Source organism: Calonectris borealis, chromosome 8 (genome assembly GCF_964195595.1).
Source record: "Calonectris borealis chromosome 8, bCalBor7.hap1.2, whole genome shotgun sequence".
NCBI classification, from domain to species: domain Eukaryota; kingdom Metazoa; phylum Chordata; class Aves; order Procellariiformes; family Procellariidae; genus Calonectris; species Calonectris borealis.
Window position 1 is genome coordinate 22,804,350 of NC_134319.1, and position 22,043 is coordinate 22,826,392.

The following is a 22,043-nucleotide window of genomic DNA, read 5'->3' on the forward strand; positions in this document are numbered from 1 at the left end:
ATAGGTACAGGTTAAGGTTCGGCTTAGCAAAAGAGATGAGTCAGTTCACACATGGTGGATAGAAAGGAGACATACTGTTTAATATATTTAAACATTATTGCTATGATTTTCCATTTTTTAAGAGAGAGTATATATGATTCATATTACAGGTTAATGCATGGATTAGAAATAGTTTCAAAGTGCTCTGTCCTCTAATGTTAATTACATGGAAATGAATCAAAGGTCCTGAACGTCTTGTTCTTTGTTTTGCTATATTTAAGCAAATTAAATTTTTGAAAAAGTAGGATTTTTCCACTGTAATTCTCTGGATGCAGCAGTGAGAAGCCCACATTTTACTATATGCTTGCTTTGTGGTTTTTGACTCATAAAATAACAATTTTAAAAGAAAGAAACATGAAACTATAGGAACCTGCCAATGATGGCAGCAGTGTATAAGCATCATGGAGTTCTGCTAATCTTTCAGAACACAAGTAGTGTCTGTGATGGTATCATTGAGAAACACGCTATGTTGCCAAAACCTATTGTGAAAATACAGTAAATGACTAGGACATGTTAAATACTCCTCCAGGTTGAATCTTTTATTTAAAAATGTGTATCTCCAATAAAAAGAAGTGCTCTTGTTAAAACAGAAATTGTTGGACTCTATAAATGAATGAGTTACTGAATGAAATTCTAAAGCCTATGGTAGCCAGGAGTTCAGTTTCAGAGCATCTTACCAATCTCCTTCAGCATGAAATCTGCTATTTATGCGTGAACTCTAGCAATATGGGATCTTTCAGTTCTTATTAACTAATGCTATCATTTATTTAATAGAAGACAATACTCATTCAGTTTCTGACACGAAAATCAAGGTTCTTACAGGTAGAGAGTAAAATAACAAAGGAATTTACCTGTAAGCCAATAGGGCCTGGAGGGCCAGGGAAGCCTCGAGGACCTTCATCACCTTTTTGCCCAAACATCCCTTGCTGACCTCTTGGGCCTGGCTCCCCGTCACCTCCCTGTTTGGAAACAGCAAAACCCAAAAATATCACAGGTCTGATAATAACAGAAAAAGCTCCACTGAAATCACTGGAAAACATCTACAAGAGGGCTCAGAATCACTCCTAATGTCTTTACAAATGCAGGTACACCGCCTTGATTGAATGAAATCTGTTACACAAATAAATACCAGCATATGTCCTGATTTAATGTAGGTCGAACAATACTGCATATCTCACAAAAATTTTCCCTGAAAACCTCTTCTCTTTCACATTGACATAAACACTCTAGCTGTTGAATACCTACATATTAGTAAATATGAGTAGCATATAGTTCTACCAGTCTTCATGGTAGAAGAATTCAAAGCCTTCTAAATAAAAATAAAAATCAATCCACCTGGTATCAGGTGGATTTTAAAAAGAGATAGTCTCTTTTAAATGCATCTGGTACCGATTTTACCACTGGCTGTCATACAAACCATCAAACAAGTTCACTGAAAGGATGGGCCCCATTTGCTGTTTACACTATTTCATTTTTAATAATTCCTTCAAATTATTGCCCTGCTGTAAATCTGAAATAAAGTAACACCTATGCAGGCTTGTTTACAATAAACAACTGCATGTAAGAGGACAATGATGGAACTGTTAATAATGATTTGAAATATATTCCTGAGTAAGGAGCATGCAGTTCAAAGAACTTCTAAGTATCAGATGAGTTATGGCAAGATTGGGGTTTGCTCTGAATAAGCTACTTACAGCTATACCAGGGGCACCAACAGGACCCTGGAGTCCTGGTGGACCCGGAGGACCCTGCAACAAACAAACATCCAAAAGGAAAAGTTAGTGATTACGGCATCTGGAATGAGATTAAAAGCAAATACAGAGACAACCCTATTTGCATGATCAAGGTCTATTAAGCATTTCTCCATTTCTCCATAGAGAATGTAGCATTATTCACAAGTCTTTTCCATTCAGTACCAATAATTATTATTTGTTTATCTCTCAAAGACTCAGATTTGCACATCTATAGTAGACTTAATACTGGCATTTATTGAAAGCACATTTGTAATGTTTCAGAATATTTAAAATAGATTCCCATGCAAACATGAATCAAAATGAAAAATTTTTTTTCACAATTAAAAATATCAGACCTTTCAATGAGATTTAACCAGAAAAAGTCAACCTTTAAAGCATCATCTAATAATCTATCTTTAAATGGAATGCTTATTATTTGGATTAGTTTTTATGAAATTGCAAATGGTTTTTGCAACAGCACAAAACTTATTTTGACCTCCAGGAGACATGAAAAAGGCTAAGTTCTTGTTGAGCACTGGGAGTCACATTCTCTTTGATATTAAGTCTCTTTTCAACAGAATGGCAAGAAATACGTCTCTGAGAGGAACTTCTTAATTTTTTCAGTCTCCTTATAGAATAATAACTTTCTAAGTTATATTGTGCATAATTTAGAAGTCAGTTATACAGATATGATGTAATGAAGATATCTTACACTGAGAGTATGGGAATGCAAGATACTAGTTTATGATGGGGTTAAAATTATGTGCTAGGTTGAATCTGGTTTTTGTACCAGCTAGAGAGATCAGACTGATAAAGAGTGAAGCTAAGAAAGCATAAAACCTTACACCTGGCAATAGTCTGCTATTTCAGATGACGAAGTTGTTTGCAGTTCTAGGCTGGGAATTCTAATTTAGTGCAGAATAATGCTTGGATATAAAGACCTTGCCAGGGCTAAAATTAGATTATTCTGCCCTTTATAGGGAGATTAGGAAAAGGGATACTTAAGTCTTGTAGTCTATTTCTTTCTTTGGGTTCTATGTATATTTTAGAGTAACTTATTTTTGAGGGAGTTTGAAGTGTCAAGCTATGTATTTCTTCTCTTTCATAATTTTCTTTTCGTCACACACCTGATGGGAATAGGTGAAGCAAAGCTTTTTAGCCTCTATGGTGACATAACTAAATGAAAGGACTCCTAGGAATGCTCCTGTTGACTGGGAGGGTTACCATGAGAAAGGGAATTAGCATGCATGAATTTAAAAAAAAAAAAAAATCATATTGGAACGGATTGGTTCCACACTCTGTAGGATGCTTCTACCTGCTCCTTCATTTTATAGGGCCCAGAACGAGATCTATGCATTTTTAATCTCATTTAAATACTCATTTAGATATAAACTATTGTTGGAAGGTACTTTGCAATTGATTAATGAGAAGTTATTTGGACACCTGGCCAGACCCTTTTTTCCACAGCTCTGGAGGACAAATGGAGAAAACTGATCAGAATCATCGGGAGAGAATCTTCAGTTAATAAAGTCACCTGTGGTAGCACCTGTGGTTTTGAAGCTCAAGAGAGGATGTACATCAGCAATAAAATTGTGCTGTCCGTAGCCAGGATATGGCAACGTAGTATTTTCTGTTAGGCACAGTACAGTTAAACCCCCAAACATACATCCTTGTTAGTTTCAACTGGGAATTGAAGATGTTTCCAGCTCTTCTTAAACAGGAAAGAGGGATCAATTCTTCTTTGCTCAGGGTCGTTGCTGTGATTAGGCTCTAAATGCCCATCAAGGCTTTTGTGGGTGTTTAGGTATTGTGAATATCTATTCCTTATGTCCTGTGATTTCAGAACCAGGTACTTACTTCCTCTTCGGAATCTTTCAGAGGTGACCAACAAGGCCTTTCCTCCCTGCCCCAATATACATCTGTCAGCATGTTGAAAGGAAAGCACATTTGAAATAAAGACATTCTGAAATTGTCAGGGTTGAATGACTGCAACTGAGCACAAATAGGATTCAATACATGACTTCATATAGGGTAACATTCACTTCAACCAAGCAGGCCTGAACACTGAATCCTGTATTTCAAGGAAAACATATTACATTCCCGAACGCGCCTTAAACCTTGAGACTGAGAGTACAGGATACGTTCTCAAATGGTTATGCTGCAGACACTTTATTTGTAAAGCAGGTCTGCTGGAACATGTCCAAATAGATTAGTACTCACTATAGGAACTGTGGTCACAGTCTAATGCTCAGCATAACTAGCTATGCTAAAATAGTCTGAAATAGAGAAGTGCAGCTTGTGTTTTTTCTGAATTTCTCTGATGCAGAAGCATCTCTAATGAAGAGGCATATCAAAGGGGAAAACAGAAGGATATGCGTATGATCGCATGCAAAGCCCGAAGTGGAACTGGACCATGTCCTGCTTCATATACTTCCTCTGCCCATTCCTTTAAATGCTAGATTTTTCTGTGTACGCAGGGCCTGTACTGTAATGAGCCTCTTCAGGTGGACAAAGAGGAGCTGCATATATGTCTATGTACCCCACAGCTGGTTTACAACTACAACAGCAGATAGATTAAGATTGTTTTTCAGTTAACTGGGAACAAGTCCATAGTTTTAAAACTGACTTTGAAAAATGTTTTAATTTGATAAATTAATTTTACCAAGTCAATTAAAGCATTCAGCTCAGATTATGCAAGAGTAATTTTAGTCTGAAGCAGATTCTGTTTACAACTTGGTTACATGTATGTTTCTTGGAAAACTGGGGTTTATAATAGAAGTGCTTTCTCATCCATATGTATAATATTACATTCCTTGTGTTAACAGGGCATTACAAATAGTTTATTATAGCACTCGTGATTTGATCTATTAAAATAGGATTGTGAAAAGTGTGTGTTTTCTGCACTGGAAACTGGAGAAATATTTCTCACAAAATAATTGAAAAGGACAAGTTTATCCTTAAAAACAAAAAAAACCCTTGTCATGTTTTTGAACTTTTTGTCTCCACATTTTTGCCTATGAAATTATCATAAAACTGTGATTTGCTTGAATTTGTATGTATCTTCCTATAAAACATCATTTTTCGGTGCAATTTTTAGAAGCAATCTACTTTTATGATGCTCTATAAGTTGTTAATCAAAATAAGCATACAGTGTTTTCAAGATAGTAAATATGCTTAGTTATGAATACCCCTATGTTGAGTCCTGAACTTTGCTAACTGTGAATATTGATGAAATATAATAATAATAACAAATCTTTCTGCAATTACTTCTCCATTTTTCTTAAGGAAAATTATTCAAATAAAATGCTAGTTTATTTTGAAATTGAACAGAAGTGAAAACAAACCTTTTCTGCATTTTTGGGAAAGAAACTGAAATCAAACAAACAAACAAAAGCTAGTTTTATTCTTTCTAGCTTCAAATTTTACAGTGGAAAAAGCTTATTTTTATATTTTTGGCCTCAATCAAAAGAGGAAGTGCTTGAATTTAGAAATAGCTTTGAAGACAAAAACATTTCAAATTAAATCAGTAGAAGCCTGATTAGTCCTAAGTTTACTATTAGGCCTAGTGATAATATCTGAAAACTCGTATAAACTATTTCATCTGAGGTCTTCGCTGTTCTGAAATGTTGCAATCAGTTAAGTGTTCTCTCCAAGAATTAGATATTCTTTAAAAATTTAAAAACTATATTAGCAGATTTCTCTGCTGAGTCTTCCTATTCTTCACCATTATGGCTAAGAAGCTAAAGCTGGGTATGTTCACACAATCCAGTCAGTGAAGTTAACTTAAACACAGTAAGAGAATGTATGTATATTCCTGGTCTCTCCCAGTTCAAATGTAGAATGGAAGGAAGGGTGCTTAGGAATGTAGTTTACCTATCTATTTTGTAATGATTCTGTAAGCTTAAGAAATATGATACTAAATACATGCATGGCTCTACAAGTACAAACCTCTAGTGTTGCGTTAAAACTCAACATTATTTTGAAGAAACGTTCCTGAAGTGTGTCTGTTTCTGTTCATTGATGTAGCAAGGCTACCTGCATACTTCATGCATGAATACTTCTTATTTATGAAGAATGTAATGGACAAAGGATTTTGCTACTCACGTTTTCTCCCTTGTCACCTTTACTACCTTTCTGACCCGGTTCACCAATTTCACCCTGTAATGGAAAATTAAAAGTTAAACTTCTTGTTTAAAATGATCTCCTTCACACTTAGCTGAAGTCAATATCACATTGTCTTTAAATGTTCCCTTTGATATGATTATTCTGTGTTTTATGCTGCTGCTTCAAGTGTGAAGGCTAAAGGGGGCAATTCTGCATCGATCAATAGTATGTCATATTAATCCAGATATTGATTGCTATACTGTAAAGGGCAACAAGACCTGGCTTTGAAGTATAGTGCAATTGAGCTCTAAATTAAGGAAACTGTGTTCCTCGTGTCACCTTCAACATGAACTTATAATGAAAGCACCCTGATTTACAGACTCATCTAACTAATGTGACTGAACAACTGCTTCTCACTGTCGTGTACAATATTTCAAAACTTCAAAATTATTCAAATCACCAAGAAACCATGTCAGAAAAAAATGTTTTCTTTATACAATAATAAAAGACAATTAAATTGAATCACAGAAAATACTCTCTGTGGGATAAATAACACTCATGCATCATAAAAACAAACCTCAAAGTCTTTACCTTTACCCTATGCTAACTAACAGAACAGTGCTGGATCAAGCAAACATGCAAGATGATCCTGAAAGGTACTGCATCCTCAATTCTGCCAGAAGTCAACAGAATATCTCTGCTGCGAACATATTAATTTGATACCCTCAACCTATCAACAGTGGTTCCAAATCACTATACATTACTGAGAAGATTTTATCTTACTCATTCAGCAAACCAAGTTTCTAAAATAGGCAAAAATCAATTTTGACATCATCTGCCTTGATTTATTACGCAACACTTTCATCCTTGTTTCTTTGCCAGGATAAATGTTAGTCTACTAGTTCTTGAACACAAATCCCAATGTCCCATGGCATCTGTCCCTCAGACATCTGATTATAGAAGGTTGGTTTAGTTTTTTTCCAGTGGGTGGAGGGAGTATGGGGGAAGCAGGGCTAAGAGTTGCTCCGTCATCCTATTTATTGTGAGGAAAGCTACAACCAGAGAACTGTACTGACAGACCTTCTCACGATGCACTAATACCAATTGTAACGATTCACCTTGTCACCATCTTCTCCGGGAGAGCCACTAGGACCAGCAGGACCAGGAAGTCCTACAGGACCCTGTACTCCATCACGTCCAGCTGGACCTTGAGGACCTTTTTCACCCTGGTTTTGAAGAAAAGGCAGTGATCCACATTATCACAGGAGACTAATGAAGATTTCAGTACAGGGAGTCACATTACCATACAAAATTAAAAAAAAAAAAAAAAACCAACAGAAAGGAAACTATAAAGGGAAGAGAATGTATCAGAAAATTATACTAAGTAGTAATGGAAGCCGATGACAGAGACACTTGTACTCTAATGCACAATGGCTGGGTACAAAGTTTTAATGAAAGACTGATTTGACAAACTTTTTTATTATATTCACTCCCTGCTGTGATAGTACCGGGTTTAACCCTTCTTGGGTGTTAGAGGGTATGACAATAAATGTTTTACTATTTACTTAATTGTAAATATAAAAGGAGTAGGTATTTTGAGGATATGTTTAATAGGCAAATACTAGAGTGGGTAAAAGTAACATTTTGGAATGAAAAGTCTGTGCTGTGATAGTTTTATCTGGCTCTGTGATTACTTACGGGAGCACCCTTCTCCCCTGCGGGGCCTGGAGGACCCTGAGGTCCAGGACGACCTGGTAGACCAATTGGGCCAGCAGTGCCTGCTGCTCCACGTTCCCCTGGTGAACCCTGGAAAGAAATAAAAAATTCTAAGAGAATTCCAATATAGCCCTGATAACTGTTAGTGGTTTTCATGACCCAGGTCAACAGAGAAGATACCTGTTATTCAGTGAGATTCCAGCTGGTAGAAGGGTACACATTCAGCACGTGTACAAGTAAAGAAAAAGGCTGAAAGAACTAACCTGAAGTTCACACTCAATTACTAATTTGTAGTTTGTATTCGATTACTAATTTGAACTTTTTTTTTTTCCATAAATACCCCTTCCTGTATTTGTTCATCATAATAGGAGTATGCTTCAGCCTGTTTTCAAGAACTTTTTTCCTTCTGTGTTTCCAAAATATATTAACATACCACTTTGATGAAAGAATATTCACCATATTAAAATAGAGAACTAACCCACACCACAACCCAAATTTTTGGTCAAGTTTTGTGCTGTACATTGCTGTGTTGATCAGTGTGTTTCTGCATTTCAATTCACCTGTGTAAAAATCTACTGAAGTATAATGACTAATTTGATGTGTCATACAGAGGAGGCTTGGATGTACAGGTATCTTTAGATAAGCACAGAAGAAGTAAAAAATCTGTTATTGCAAATTAAAGGGGAAAAGACAGGTGCTGTATGTGGAAAAAACACTGGAATTCTGTATTCTAGAATATATTTTTACAGAGAACAATAGCAGAGAGGAATAATTTTTACTCTAATGTCAGTAAACCTCACTTTTAAATGAGTCATAAAATTGTCATTACTGTATTCCTTTAATTGTCTAAATAAGTTTTTTTTTTCTATCTGAAACTACCAAAAGCATCCATAAGTCAAAATTTAGTTTCTACCTTCCCTGTCAGTTCTTTCTTTTGAAGCAGTGTAGGGCTTATGGCTGTTCCATAAAAAGCCAACCTTTCTTTTAAGTATGTCAATTTGCCACAGAGCCAAGCTGCACAACCTTTCATAATTTGAGCTGTGCCTTTATGGTTTCTGCTGGATTGAGCTAACTAGACAAAATGGAGAGAATGACTAGGTATGTAAAAATCTGCAGTGCTTTAATAACAAGGAGGTACCTAGGGTGGACAAATTTTTTCCTGTCTTATTTATTGCAGTTTCTAAGAATACAGATGGTATATACTTTTAAATAGTGCTGAAGGGGAAAAAGGAAAGGAAACAAGGTGTTCTGGTACTAAAAAACCTTCCTAAAAGGATACAAGGGAACAGATAACAGTATAGATTAGAACTTCTACTCAAATACATGGAATTTCAGAATTAAAATGTTAAATTTTGGTCTATCCATATTTATTTATCATTTAGTCAAAAGCCACAATGTGGAGTACTGATTTTAAATCCTTTTTGCAAGATGGGTTAATTTCCAAAGTGATCTATAACCAAAGTTCTGTAACTCATAAGCAAAGAAATGGGCACCTGTTTGGAGGCACATCACAGCAAGAAATGACAAGGAGCAAAGGACAATTACACTCAAATTCCTAATATCTCCTTGATCACACAGGCAGATTCTGACCAAGTATTCTTCTGTATTTATGAGAGGGATTCATGATAGCACAGGGCAAAAACTTCCTGTGTCTTGATGCACAGGCTAACTGCCATCTAACCTGCTTCTTCCTGTCTCTCCACAAGAGTCAGCATGGGCAGGGAGACAGAAGCATGATGCTCTCCTGGGTACAGGCAGAGCATGGAGAATGGTGGAGCTTCTTTATGCTTTTTTGCACCATCACAAGCTGAGAACTCTGACAGGAAATCCAGCTTTGCCAGTCCTGCTACTTCCTGAGGATTCGAGATGCTGTACATCCTTCCTGTGTCCTGTAGATAGGGCAGCATGGGAATAAAGAAAACAGAGTATTCTGTTCCATTATATTCTACATACGAGCTAGTCTTGCGCTTACAAGTCTAATGGGAAAAACTATTTCACTAAGAGCAGCACAGTTAACCTCGAAATTTGTGGACTTACTGGAAACTGAGAAGCAGAGAGCTGTCCTCTCCCTCTAAATTTCTATATTTTCACACTTTTACAGCATCCTTGTTTTCTGTCTTTGAAATAATTTACAATTTTTGCATCAATAGAGCCCTGTTAAAGGTTTGTTTGCTGTACAGTAATATTTCCCCAGCTTTTCAGCTTGACACCTACAAGATAGTTTGTAACACTTTAAAGTTGTTGATAATTTCACTTTTCCAACTGATACACTTGAAGTGCAGTGATACACCATGGAATGGATAAGTAATAGGTGTTGTAGCTTGAGGCTCTGAATAGCCAGGTTTTTTCCCATGTTTAAGCAAGATCAAATTTGCTGGCTCTCGGAACATTGGAATTTTAAGATGCTTTCACCAATGAGGGCCCAAATTTTTGCTTTTATTCATGGTGTACTTTTCCTGGCCTGACCTTGTTAGCATAACTGGTACTAATTCCATAATAAAGTGCTTTTCCCTCCAGGTAACTGTGCCAGAAGAGAATGCTGAATGGTTGCTCCAATATTTTTGCAAATTATCTCAGTAAGATCTAATTTTGCATGAATGTTCAAAAAAAGTATTTGCGCAGGAATCATAGATGACTTTATCCTTCCAGGTGTTGCGGGTTTTTTTTAAGTCTGTGTGGATGCCAAAGTTTCAGTCCTATTTCTGTTATTTTACTTCCTAAGACTTCAGTGAATTCAACAAGAAAAATTCACTACCCTGCAGCCATACTACCGTGGTCTCTGATCTTGTCAGCTCTCATAAGCTAAACAATTTTAGGTCATTTCATCAGTAAGATGCAAGAATAGAGAGCAAAAAAAATCCAAGTAACTCCTAGATCAGACAGCAGACACTAACAGTAGCCTTAATTTCTAGTAGCTCTTTTTACTCAGCCAACTTTTCATGTTTATCTTTGCATCATTTTTATTTGTTATACTTAAATTTCACATGAGTTCGGAATAGGAAGTACACTTTCTTTTTTCAAGGATCCTCTCATTTATCTGTGAGAATGGCGTCTGATCAAAGCAGAACACATTATAGTCACAACTCAGAAAAGCATTTTAGCCAGCTGCTTAAGTCTGTTCTCGCTTTCTATGTCTATTATCTTTCTTTGTCACTCTGTCCCACTATGAAACAATCCTCTTATACTACTAAACTCCTTGTTAACCTGTGGTCTTGCAGTGGTACTCGCATCCTGGAATCTTCTTATTAATTTGTGGGTGTTTTAAAAAACTTTTCTACAGGATGGAAGTGTCATGCTTTGTCTTGTATTTCTCTTATACAGACTATAAACTCATTAGTAATCTTGTTTTTATCTCTCTTTCTGTGAAGAGATATGTAATTATAGCTATTGTATACATAACATAGTAGTAGCAACACTTTTACTGATGGTTAACAAAATGCTCAAGAAGTGAAGATCCCCATGACTGAAAAACGTTATCAGATAGAGGAAGATAGCTCTAGATAACTCAGTACTGATAATTGGGTAGTCTACAGCTGGTTTATTCTGAGTCCAGTTTGGGCATCTTATTCCTAAATGGGCTAACGAAAAATGATGGATTGACATTCCGAAGAGCTTTCCCTCATCAGCATTCAGCATTCCACACAGTAGTATGAGAAGGGAAGAAAACAAACAGAAGACAAAGCAGGTAAAAGACAACTGTTAAAAAAACCCAAACAAACAAACAAAAAACCCACAATAAAAAAACCCAGGAAAAAACCTTGCTCTGGAGTACACTCGTGCATCTCTTTCTTTTGTCCAAATCCCTCTAAGCACAGTAATTGGCATGCACAGTATTTGGAGCAGTCATTTGTTTGGTATCCTTGCAGATGTATGCACTAGTCAAATAAAGCTTATAATTGATTCTATGTATGCTAGTTAGAAGCAGTTGGTATTGGCAGGGAATTGGAGGAAAATCATCCAGTGGCATGAATTCTCTTCCTATTATAAATGGCAAATGAAGACTCCATTATAATTACACTTCTGTGTGTACCCTCTGTTGGCTAAAAATAGATGGGAAAATATTTTAGGACTATTTGATGCTCATGGTCTGCTATGAGCTACTGTGAAAAAAAGCAAGCTATTGTGGTTTAATTGTGGCCCTTGCAGATGCACAGAAACCCAGTATTAAAGGCACCTATGCATCTTTTTTTACTGAAAAACACTTTCAAGATACCGAGTTAGTAATTAAAGATGAAATAGAAAAGAAATCCCACTGAGGACTTCTGGAATACTCTCAGGTCAGCTTGGGCCTCTTTGTGTCTCAAGTGGCCTGCCTGCACTACAGTGAACTCAAAGTATATTTAAAAAAAATGTTTACCCTTCAAACTCTCTTTCCACTCTGCCCACAATTCCTGCTACCACTCCATCTGTTTCTCAAAGATCGGAAAAACAATATGCAAAAATTTCTGAGCTTCCTAAGTGATTCTTTCTATGACTATGTTTACTGTAGCAGGAAGTGTGGCCTCAACAGGAATGGATTTATAAAGTGAAGAAGCAGTTGGTCCTGTGCTCCTGACACCCATACTATGTGTATTTTTCGACAATACTTGATGATAATTCTAGTCTGGCACTGAACTCCCATTAGCTGGTGTGTATTAGAAGTGCTCCTGGAATTTCTCTTCCAATTTAGTTTCACATGAAAGGAATACCATTCATGAGCTCCAAGAGAGCTCCATGATTTGAACCAAAGGATAGTAAATGGAGATGATCAAGATATTCACCTCAAAAAGGCTCTGATGTTTTGAACTAAAACACTAACGTATACACACCCTATAAGAACTAGAAAAACATGGATCATCTGAATTTAAATTCAAACACGTGTATTTCAGAATATGGACAACCATCACTAAATAAGATATGTGCTTTTGCCTCACAACCTTATGTGATGCATATTTATGAGAAACTATGATAGTAGTGGCACAGCTACTGTGTGGGTATCCTGTCTGGGAAAGTGGGGTGTGTTAAATGTCAAGTATGCTTGTGCTGTCTGATCTGTGCATGCTCAGAAGAGTTCTGGTTCATTGCACCTGAACTAACTATCTGCTTGAGAGGTTAGTCCAGCCTTAGGGCCTCCATTAACAAAAAATGAAGACATGACCTTTAGATTGAAGAGACTATTCTGGTCTATGCTTTCTTGAGTTTGATTCATCTTTTCTTCTAACAGGTCAGGTTTTTCAGATGGGGTGGGATGGTATCCCTTTTGACTCTCCCTACTAGCTTCCATTCCATTCCATTCCATTCCATTCCATTCCATTCCATTCCATTCCATTCCATTCCATTCCCAGCTACCTTGTTTTGGTGCCTTTTGGGAATGTACACGTACTGCATGGTATTAAGAAGAATTGTAAATCACAAATGCAAGTTCTTGATTTAAAGGATAGAATTAAAGGCATTAAGAATTCAATAATTAATTTTAAGAATTCAAGTACCAAACATTAAGAAATCAAGAAGTAAAGCTTAAAAGATCTGATACAGCAGATCTTTTCCAATAATGTAGAAATAATCCAAAAGCAAGAACCTTTATACTATGTTGGTTTTTTTCCCTCCCTGTTTAATGCATTCTAATCTCAATATGAATTGCTGGGACATCAGAGAGCTTTATTGTTGAAATACATAGAATTTCAACTCTTCCATTACTTTTTTGTCTAACAGAAATAGCTGTGCTTATATTTTTTTTACCTCAGTTGCACTGAATGCAAGAAGTAAGTTGACAAGATGACTGTCAAAATCTACACAATTCACATTTGGGAATAACTGTACCATGTTTTGAATACCAGTGCATCCTTGTAGAACTTCCTTGCATAAAAAATGACAACAGAGGTTACTTTAGGCATATCCTACTTCAAATACCTTTCAGTGGATAGCTACCAGAAACTGAAGTGAAAGAGGCAGCAAAGGTATAAATAGTAGAAGTCCAAACGTGAAACAAAAATCTAAATGTAAACAATTGTTAAGCACAGGACCATCCAGAAAAAGCCTAGTCACACTACTCAAGGGAGAATAATTTACTGTTTTTGAGGAATGAGTACATATTACTGCTTTTCTCTCTGTCATAATCATAAAGAAAAACAACACCACAAAAAGTTGGCAAATACATTTTTATGCCTATGTTGAACTTAAAATGGTGAGAAGGAATATTTCTGCATGACATGATTTTACATAGCTGTTATTAGCCAAGCAAACATAATTTGTAACAGTTTCACTGATCCTGTCTATAGGCATGATCCACACAAGTAGTACAGTAAAGATAAAGTCTTCAAAGCAATTGATGGTTTTTGGTCATCTTATCATCTAAAATTCTTAAGTAATTGTATAATGCATCATTTCTTTACATATTCATAAAATGGTATTGTTAATAAGCCATTATTATATTCTGGCATGATCTATTTTCCCATGGATTTCAATGGAAGATTTCAAGTTCCATGTTACTGTTTTCCAAAATGAGATTCTTTTGTACAATGCTCATCATACTTTCTCAAAGTATTGCTCTACAATTTTTCCCTTTTCCTACAGGATCTGTTTTACAGACTGCGTTGATGAAAACATCACAGCATATAAAGAAGAAAAAAGGTTACTATGTAATATTGTTTGTATTTCCATAAAATTATTATGTTTACTTACAACTGGGCCAGGTGGGCCTTGTGGGCCTTCCCCTCCTTTCAGACCAGCTGGACCCTAAAAAATTAAAAAAAAAACACCAAACCAAAAAACTTATCTCTTACACTAGAAAGTTCAACATTTATTTTTGCAACACATGTAATAGGAAGAATGTAAAAAACCAAAGACAAAAAATTGAATAAATTCCTTTTTGCTTATAGAGCCAATGATATTTAACAATGTTGGATGCTTGATGGCTGTTCTCCTATTGCATTCATTTTTAAGCACAGTAGAAAGTTCCATGAAATAAAAGAGTTAATCCATTGTTTCTTGTATTAGAAACATCAAGTCAATTGTTCTAGTGCTTATATCATACCTGAGCACCTGGAAGGCCTCTCTCTCCAGGAAAACCACGAAGACCTGCTGGTCCATCTTTCCCAGGAATGCCTTGAGGGCCTGGGTCACCCTGGGAAACATATTACATTTTGATTAAAAAAAAAAAACGTTTAAAACGCTTATGTTAGTCATTAAACGAGTGATGAAAATGAAATACCAGATCCTAGTTACAGTAATGACAAAAAAGAGTATGCCCCCACCTATTCACCCACTAATTCTTTTAAGGTTTTGAGTACAATAGTTTATCAATATGGTTAAATTTATAACAAGCTTTGACAAAATACAGTATTAGTTATAGAACATAAATAGTGAAAAACACAGACAGCCATAAAAATATGTTTAAAGATACATTCATTAAAAATTTACAATGCCCTTTTAAAATGGAAGACTGAATAGAATTACGTAGTAACTAGATAAGCAATATTTTTTTTGTGCCCCAATGGTGGCCAAAAAGTAAGCAAAAAGCTAAATTTGGTCAGTGACATTCTGCCTTGTAGCCAGTATTACACATCCTACTTTAAATGCCAACGTACAATTTTTCACCTTGGTGTGAACATGTCATTACTATGTCTTTCCATAGTGAATGTGTGGTATATGTAAACTAGTTTTGTATTTTTTATTACAAAAATACTAATTATTGGCTCAAGAGAATTCTCATTATTTTAATGGAAGCAGACACAGATCTAAAATTGGAATCTTCCAGTCTTCAAAATCCTTCTGGGTGAAACGTGCTAATTGTGATTTTATATTGTATGTTCTGATTTTATTCTGCATGTTCTGCATATTGATTTGAAATGTGAGACTGTCTGTCCCTCCCAATTTGTTCCCCAAAGCCACATCATACCTTAGCACCTTCTTTTCCTGCAGCACCTGGGAGGCCTTGTTCACCTGGTGGGCCAGGAGGACCTGGATGACCTCTTTCACCAATTGGGCCAGTCTCACCAGTAGGACCCTAAGCACAAAAGTAAAACTTCAGTCACCTCAAGGTATTTAATGTCTTGGGGCAGATGGGGGTGGGGATAAGCAGATTCTTAATATCCAGCTGTTAATGAGTATCTGTTACAAAACAATATTACCATTGGTTAGCCTACATTCCTCACCTTCCTTCCAGGCAAAGCTGACTTACAAAATATCTTTGTCCTATAAAATAAATCTTGCATTGCAGATTGCAGACTTGCCTGCAGACACGTCTGTACAGCTTCCAAAGAGTGAAATCCTGACCTTGCTCCTTAAACCAATGAAGCTTTAAAACACAGTGTGTACCCACGAATGGGAGGAAGTTACAAAAAGGACACGGGAGGGAAATCCATGTACTATGCTTGTCTTGAAACACTGTCTGTTTACTGTTGTTTTTCTGAATAATATGAATTGGAAGGTAGGAGAGTTGAAAGATATCTCTTCAGATTCACTAGCAGAAAATTTTCACTGAGGGAATTACCTGAAAAAGCTCATGCAATCCAAATGCTTGATTTTGTTGCAAAGAAGTAAGATTAGATCAAATGAAATTCTGATAGTGAATGTCTCCACAATCTAAAAGTAACTGATATTTGGCCTCTGACAAGAAAGTCACATGTTGTACTGTTCTTTCTAAACTATTTCATGGTAGAGAACTCTGCCTCCTTGACTTCTGTAAACTGACAACTTCATAACCACGTAAAGAAAATGCACGAAAAATGCAACATTTGCATATTTTGTGGAATCACTAATTACATTCCTTTCTAAAATTGTTATGCATTATTTGTTACAAAAGTTAGTATAACCATCAATACGGTCCTTTTAATACAACAAAGGCATAATATAACCATGCCATAGCCATAATATAACCATTAAACATTGGTCTTATGAAGTTAACTATGAAATTAAATGATGTACCTGAGGGCCAACAACACCACCAGGACCAGGAGGACCAGTTTTTCCTTGAAAACCCTGTGAAATAATTATAGAATACTATGTTACCCAGGACAAGATACAGAAGAGCAAAATTCATATCTGTGCTTAAGAGGAGAAAGAGAAATTCCATGTCACACATTCCTTCTCTTCAGGAAATAAAAATGAGAAATTCTTTTTTCCTTTGTATACTTAGAAGGGAAATACTGATTAATCTTTCTTATTTCTATCAGTTCCAATCTATCTGAGGTGTACAGCAGTAAAAATTCCAGTCAATTTTACAGATCTCTCTAGGTGAACTTGATTGGGTGAGTCTGAATGCATAAGTGATGCAGCTAAAAGACAGCTGAAAATACATTTTTACATATATACATTATGAATCATAAAGCCAGACATACAAATGCTTTTTAAAGAAAGACACAGTGGATTAAGTTGGAGGGCTTTAAAGATAAAGGGAAGGTTAGACAGAAAGAAAATGAAAAGAAATAGACATCCAGGGAAGACGAAGGTTATATAGAGATGGTAAAAAAGGCAGCATGACTATCACAAAAAGAATGACGTTAATGAGAAATTGATATGATGACAAAAACTGGGAAGCAGAGCATAGAAAGGAAATGTTTTTGGGAGAGTTTTTCAGAACACTGGCAAAGTTTACAGAATTTTCATTTTCTAATCAGTGGCCCCAGACTTCACCCAAAATTAGTCAATAAGCTAAATGACAAACTCACTTTATATTAGCACTGTTTAATGTATCTTTGAAACATGCTAAATTATTTCTTTCAAATATTGGAAGTGTGTTGCTGCATAAAGTTAGGAGAGTGCATTCGCTGCTGTATCACTTCTAGGGTTCCACTATCCCCTGCCTAACAGCCTATATCTGCCTCCTACTCTGCTCACCTGTGTGAAAGCAAAGCGTCATCTGGCCCATATTATAAATGTTGGGCCCTGCTCAGCATTCCTCTGGGCACAGTCTCACTGACAGTTGCCCCATTCCATCACATCCGGTTTAAGCTTTTTTTACCTTCCTCAATCTGATTCTCTTCTTGCTGCCAGCCAGACGTTATCATGGTTCAGTTTGGCCCATAACTGTTTAGGCACTCTCTCTCAGACCTCTGAAATGATCCAGATTAAAAACAAATACAAAAGTACCCCTTTGCTCTAATGATTGAAAATCAGAACTGCTACAGATGGAATCATTCATGTGTCCCTTCCTTTACACAGTCAAAGCTTCTTCTGAAGCTTTCTGTAAGGAAAGACAAAGGAATGTTGAATATTACCCATTTCCTGAAAGTACCTTGAGAAGACCTGCTATTCTCAGGTTTGCAGAATGCATTGATACTTTGCAGTATATTCAATGATACTTGATGCTAATGATAGTTTTACTACTCTGCTTTCTCTGTTATCTGACCAGCTTATCTATACCTACAGATACAGATTTCTAAAAAAAGTAATAAGCAAAGGAGATTTCAGCAGCAAATACTCAAGATGACCTGAACGTCCCATGGGTTCATCTAAAATATTTAGTATTAGAAAAATTACACTAATGTCTCATGCCTGTGTTTCTAAGTGCCTAATTAGCGTCCATTTTTTTTTATTTTCTGTGAAAGACAATTTAATAAAACTGAGTTTATTGTAGTAAGAAGAAGGTCCTTGATTAATTCTAATAGATGAAACAGCTAGTATATTTCTATTTTATCCTTTCACAAGCATGAAACACTAAATTCTTGCATAACACCAGACAATTTAACAATCACTGCAACTGATGCCTCCTGCCAATCTAAGAATGATATCACTGAAATTGATAATCACTTCTAAGGAGGAGCTAGCTTAATATTGGTTTCAGTATCTAGTTTATTCCTACATTTATATTCCAAATTATTTATCATGATATTACTGTTCCTATGTGTAGAATTTCAGCAAACAATGGCAGTTCTTCAAAGTGCATATGGCTTACTGGGGGAAGAAGCTGTAGCCTTTTCTCCACTAATACTTACCTCAGTTGCCATCAACATATACTTATTATTCCATAAGCAAGCTGCAGAGTAATCTGGGAATCTGGCTCTCTAATTTGTTAAGCTTGAGTATGTCTCTTAGGCTAATCCCCTTATTGTTGTAATGTCCATATGCACCACTGAACTTTAATGAGATATATGCCTAAATAAGAAACAGAATTCTTAAGACCCTGATTTACCAGCGAGTGCAATAAAAGTTTTCTGAAACGAAAAGGTTCATCGATAAAAAAAGTCAATGTCTACTTTTTGTTTTTAAAAAAATCTGTTTTTCTACAAAAACATATACATGAGAACCCATGGGGGGGAAACATTTTAAAAATAATTCTGGCCCAAGTATATATATATACAGGGCAGAAAACAATGCTAATGAAAAGCTGCATTTGCTCCCAAGTTACTCAAATTTTATATCAGTCTAACCCTACTAAAACCAAAGGAGATACAAAATTAGAGAACCATAGTATTGCTTGAACCCAGAGGGACCTGGTCCAAACATCACACAGTAGCAGAGTCCACAGTTTCATTGTATTTTGCATCTTTCATTTCTAGTCATGAGTGAAATCAAGAAATCATAGAATCATAGAATGGATGAGATTGGAAGGGACCTCTGGAGGTCATTTGGTCCAACTGCTCTGCTCAAGCAGGGCCACTGAGAGGTGGTTGCCCAGGAATATGTCCAGATGGCTTTTGAATATCTCCAAAGATGGAGACTCTGTAACCTCTCTGGGTAATCTGTTCCAGTGCTCGGTCACCCTCACAGTGAAAAAGTGTTTCCTGATGTTCAGGTGGAACCTCCTGTGTTTTAGTTTATGCCCATTGCTTCTTGTCCTGCCACCGGGCACCACTGAAAAGAGCCTGGCTCCATCTTCTTTACACCCTCCCTTCAGGTATTTATATACTTTGATAAGATTTGACGTGGACCTTCTCTTCTCTAGGCTAAACAGTCCCAGTTCTATCAGTCTTTACTCATAGGAGAGATGCTCCAGTCCCTTAATCATCTTGGTGACCCTTTGCTGGCCTCTCTCCAGTGGTTGTCTCTCTCTTGTACTGAGAAGCTCAGAACTGGACACAATACTCCTGGCCTCAGCAGGGCTGAACAGAAGGGAAAGATGACCCTACTGCAGCCCAAGTTACTATTAGCATTCTTTGCCATAATGGCACGTTACTGGCTCATGTTCAAATGAGTAAGAATAAAGGGAAAATAGTAATTGTGCTTTTTCTTATCAGACTAAAGAACAATTTTGAGCTTCCTGCTTTCTCAACAATGATTCAAATTCATTCTTATGGTACACAAGACTAGTCTTTGCATCACTGCAAAGAAAAAGAACAAAGAAGGAGTCAATAATGTTTCTTTCACACACAAAAAAGCCACTATCATTGCAAAGCATTACAATGTTACAGTACTAGCGGAAGAAAATAAATGATGTGTTACTGCAAGCTCTGGGCTCCCCCTTCCAGCAATGGAAGTGACTCAGCAGTCACTAACAGATTTCCAGTGAAGTTGGAACCCAAAACACATTCTACATGCTGAGAAAATTTCTCTCTAAATTCATTTATGGCTTTCTCTAGCTCTGAAAAATCCAAGTAAGAATTTTATTTTATTTCAGTGGAATATGAGTAAGGTTTTGGCAATATAGAAGTAGAGAGTTTTTTTAAAGAATTCCATTAAAACAGTTACATGTTAATTTTTTCATTTTCCTGCCAGAATTTACTCATTGTGATTTTTAGGGGGATTAATAGTTTCAAAATTTAAGATTTTTTTCACAGGTTGAATCATTCCTGATCCTACTTTCCAAAGGTGTTGGCTTTTGAGTTTTGTAGCTGCTTACCATTAATAAGACTTTTTTATTATGTTATTATTTATGTTACATAGCATTCAAGTGAGAAAAGGACCATATAGTAATTGCCTGACAAATCTTTATTAAAATTGAGATCTGAGTATTAATTTCTTTTACTTCTATTGACTATATAAGCTCATTGTGATGTTACTAACTGGGCACAGCAAAGAATAACCTTACTCTTGTAGCATGGAAACCAAATAAAGCTTTCTCATGCCTAACCTACAACCATAAGAAAACTACAGTTATATAACCCCTTAGTCCCAGCCTCTTCCCCTTTTCTCTGTTATCTCTGTTTCTTTAGTCTTGATGACACAATCACAGCCTTTGGACGTTTACAACACTAACACTGTAGAGTACATTTACTTACAGTCTCACCCCGCTGTCCCGGGTGCCCAGGCAAGCCGTCTTTTCCAGGTGGCCCCTGAAATTGTAAAATACATAAATCAAAGCATTTCTTAGCCATCTCTAATTCTGAAAAAAAGTGTGCAATTAGCTGTAAGAATCTCTGATCTCTTTGTTTTTTCTAGACTAGTCTTCAGTACAGCTTAACTGCTCCTATATCAGCTAACTATGATTTTAATAATACATTTTCCTTGTGTCCTCCCTGATGTATGTAATTGCTTGGGGAGTGACTGTTAGGTTGTCAAATGCATGCATATTCAAAATGGATTTCTGTAAATTCAGAAATCATGGAAAGTTCCTATACTTCCCTTCCATTTTTCTTTACTTAATGACTCAGTTAACACAAAACTAAGCATTACAGGAGTATTTGATGAAATTTCAGTTTTTGGCATTGGAAATAAAAATAACAAATGCATGGGTGAAAAAAATCAGGTGGTTTGATGCTTTTGTACTTACTTCACATGAGCAGAAACACACTAGAAGAGCAGTATAACTAGTTCAGGTTGCAGCTCAAATGTGCTATTACTTCTATACATTTCTCCTACTAATGAATGTCTCCTTCCTCTTCATTTTTTCCTCAACGAATCAATCATTAAAAGAAAATATACACTAGCAGAGTAATATTTTGCCTAAACTCAGTCTGTCACCTGGACATTGGCATCAACATACTAGAAGATTTGCAGTTTAGTATATTATGCCGAATGTCATATGAGCTGCACCAATGATCATTTTGAATATGTGAGTTCTTGTCTTAGCCTTAAAGCTCAATAAGCATATTTGTAATCTATACATAAACCATCCCTTAAATAAATCTTCAAATACTAACTTCAGAAACATTGTATAAAAAATAACATTGCCGTCGTTGTACATACTTAATTAAAAAGATACTTACTGGAGGTCCCTTTGGTCCGGGGAATCCAACAGGTCCCTGAGGCCCTTGTGGTCCCTAGTATAAAGGCAACCAAACACATAAAGTTTTACTCTAGCTGCCACGACACTGGATTGAAAAGTTTGCTTCAATTATAAAATATATGAACTTCAATTATAAAATACATGAACTCTGCAGATAATGTCTGGTTATAAGTATAAAGCCCCAGCTCCAGTGCCATAAATATTCATAGCAACAATTCACATGCATAGACATTGGAGGGGATTTCCTGAAACCCTTGTGTAGGAGTGCAATAAGAAAAAAGAAAAACTACTTATATAAAGAATGTTTGCACCTGACCCCTGAAACTGTGCATAATAAAGTAGGAATCAACTATGAGTAAGAAACGTTG

General features: G+C 36.2%; 1 protein-coding gene across 2 annotated transcripts in view; it reads right to left on the reverse strand.

Moving 5' to 3' along the window:
• The window catches only part of COL11A1 (collagen type XI alpha 1 chain), a 165,482-nt gene that overhangs the window by 37,157 nt on the left and 106,282 nt on the right, over window positions 1–22,043 (reverse strand). For both annotated transcript variants that reach the window (XM_075156450.1, XM_075156448.1), the window contains 11 exons: window positions 21,656–21,709; window positions 20,729–20,782; window positions 16,497–16,550; window positions 15,469–15,576; window positions 14,605–14,694; window positions 14,253–14,306; window positions 7,575–7,682; window positions 6,995–7,102; window positions 5,877–5,930; window positions 1,734–1,787; window positions 891–998 (listed from right to left, as the gene is read on the reverse strand). In XM_075156450.1, the coding sequence (XP_075012551.1) occupies window positions 891–998; window positions 1,734–1,787; window positions 5,877–5,930; window positions 6,995–7,102; window positions 7,575–7,682; window positions 14,253–14,306; window positions 14,605–14,694; window positions 15,469–15,576; window positions 16,497–16,550; window positions 20,729–20,782; window positions 21,656–21,709 (846 nt within the window). The remainder of the gene's footprint in view (window positions 1–890; window positions 999–1,733; window positions 1,788–5,876; window positions 5,931–6,994; window positions 7,103–7,574; window positions 7,683–14,252; window positions 14,307–14,604; window positions 14,695–15,468; window positions 15,577–16,496; window positions 16,551–20,728; window positions 20,783–21,655; window positions 21,710–22,043) is intronic.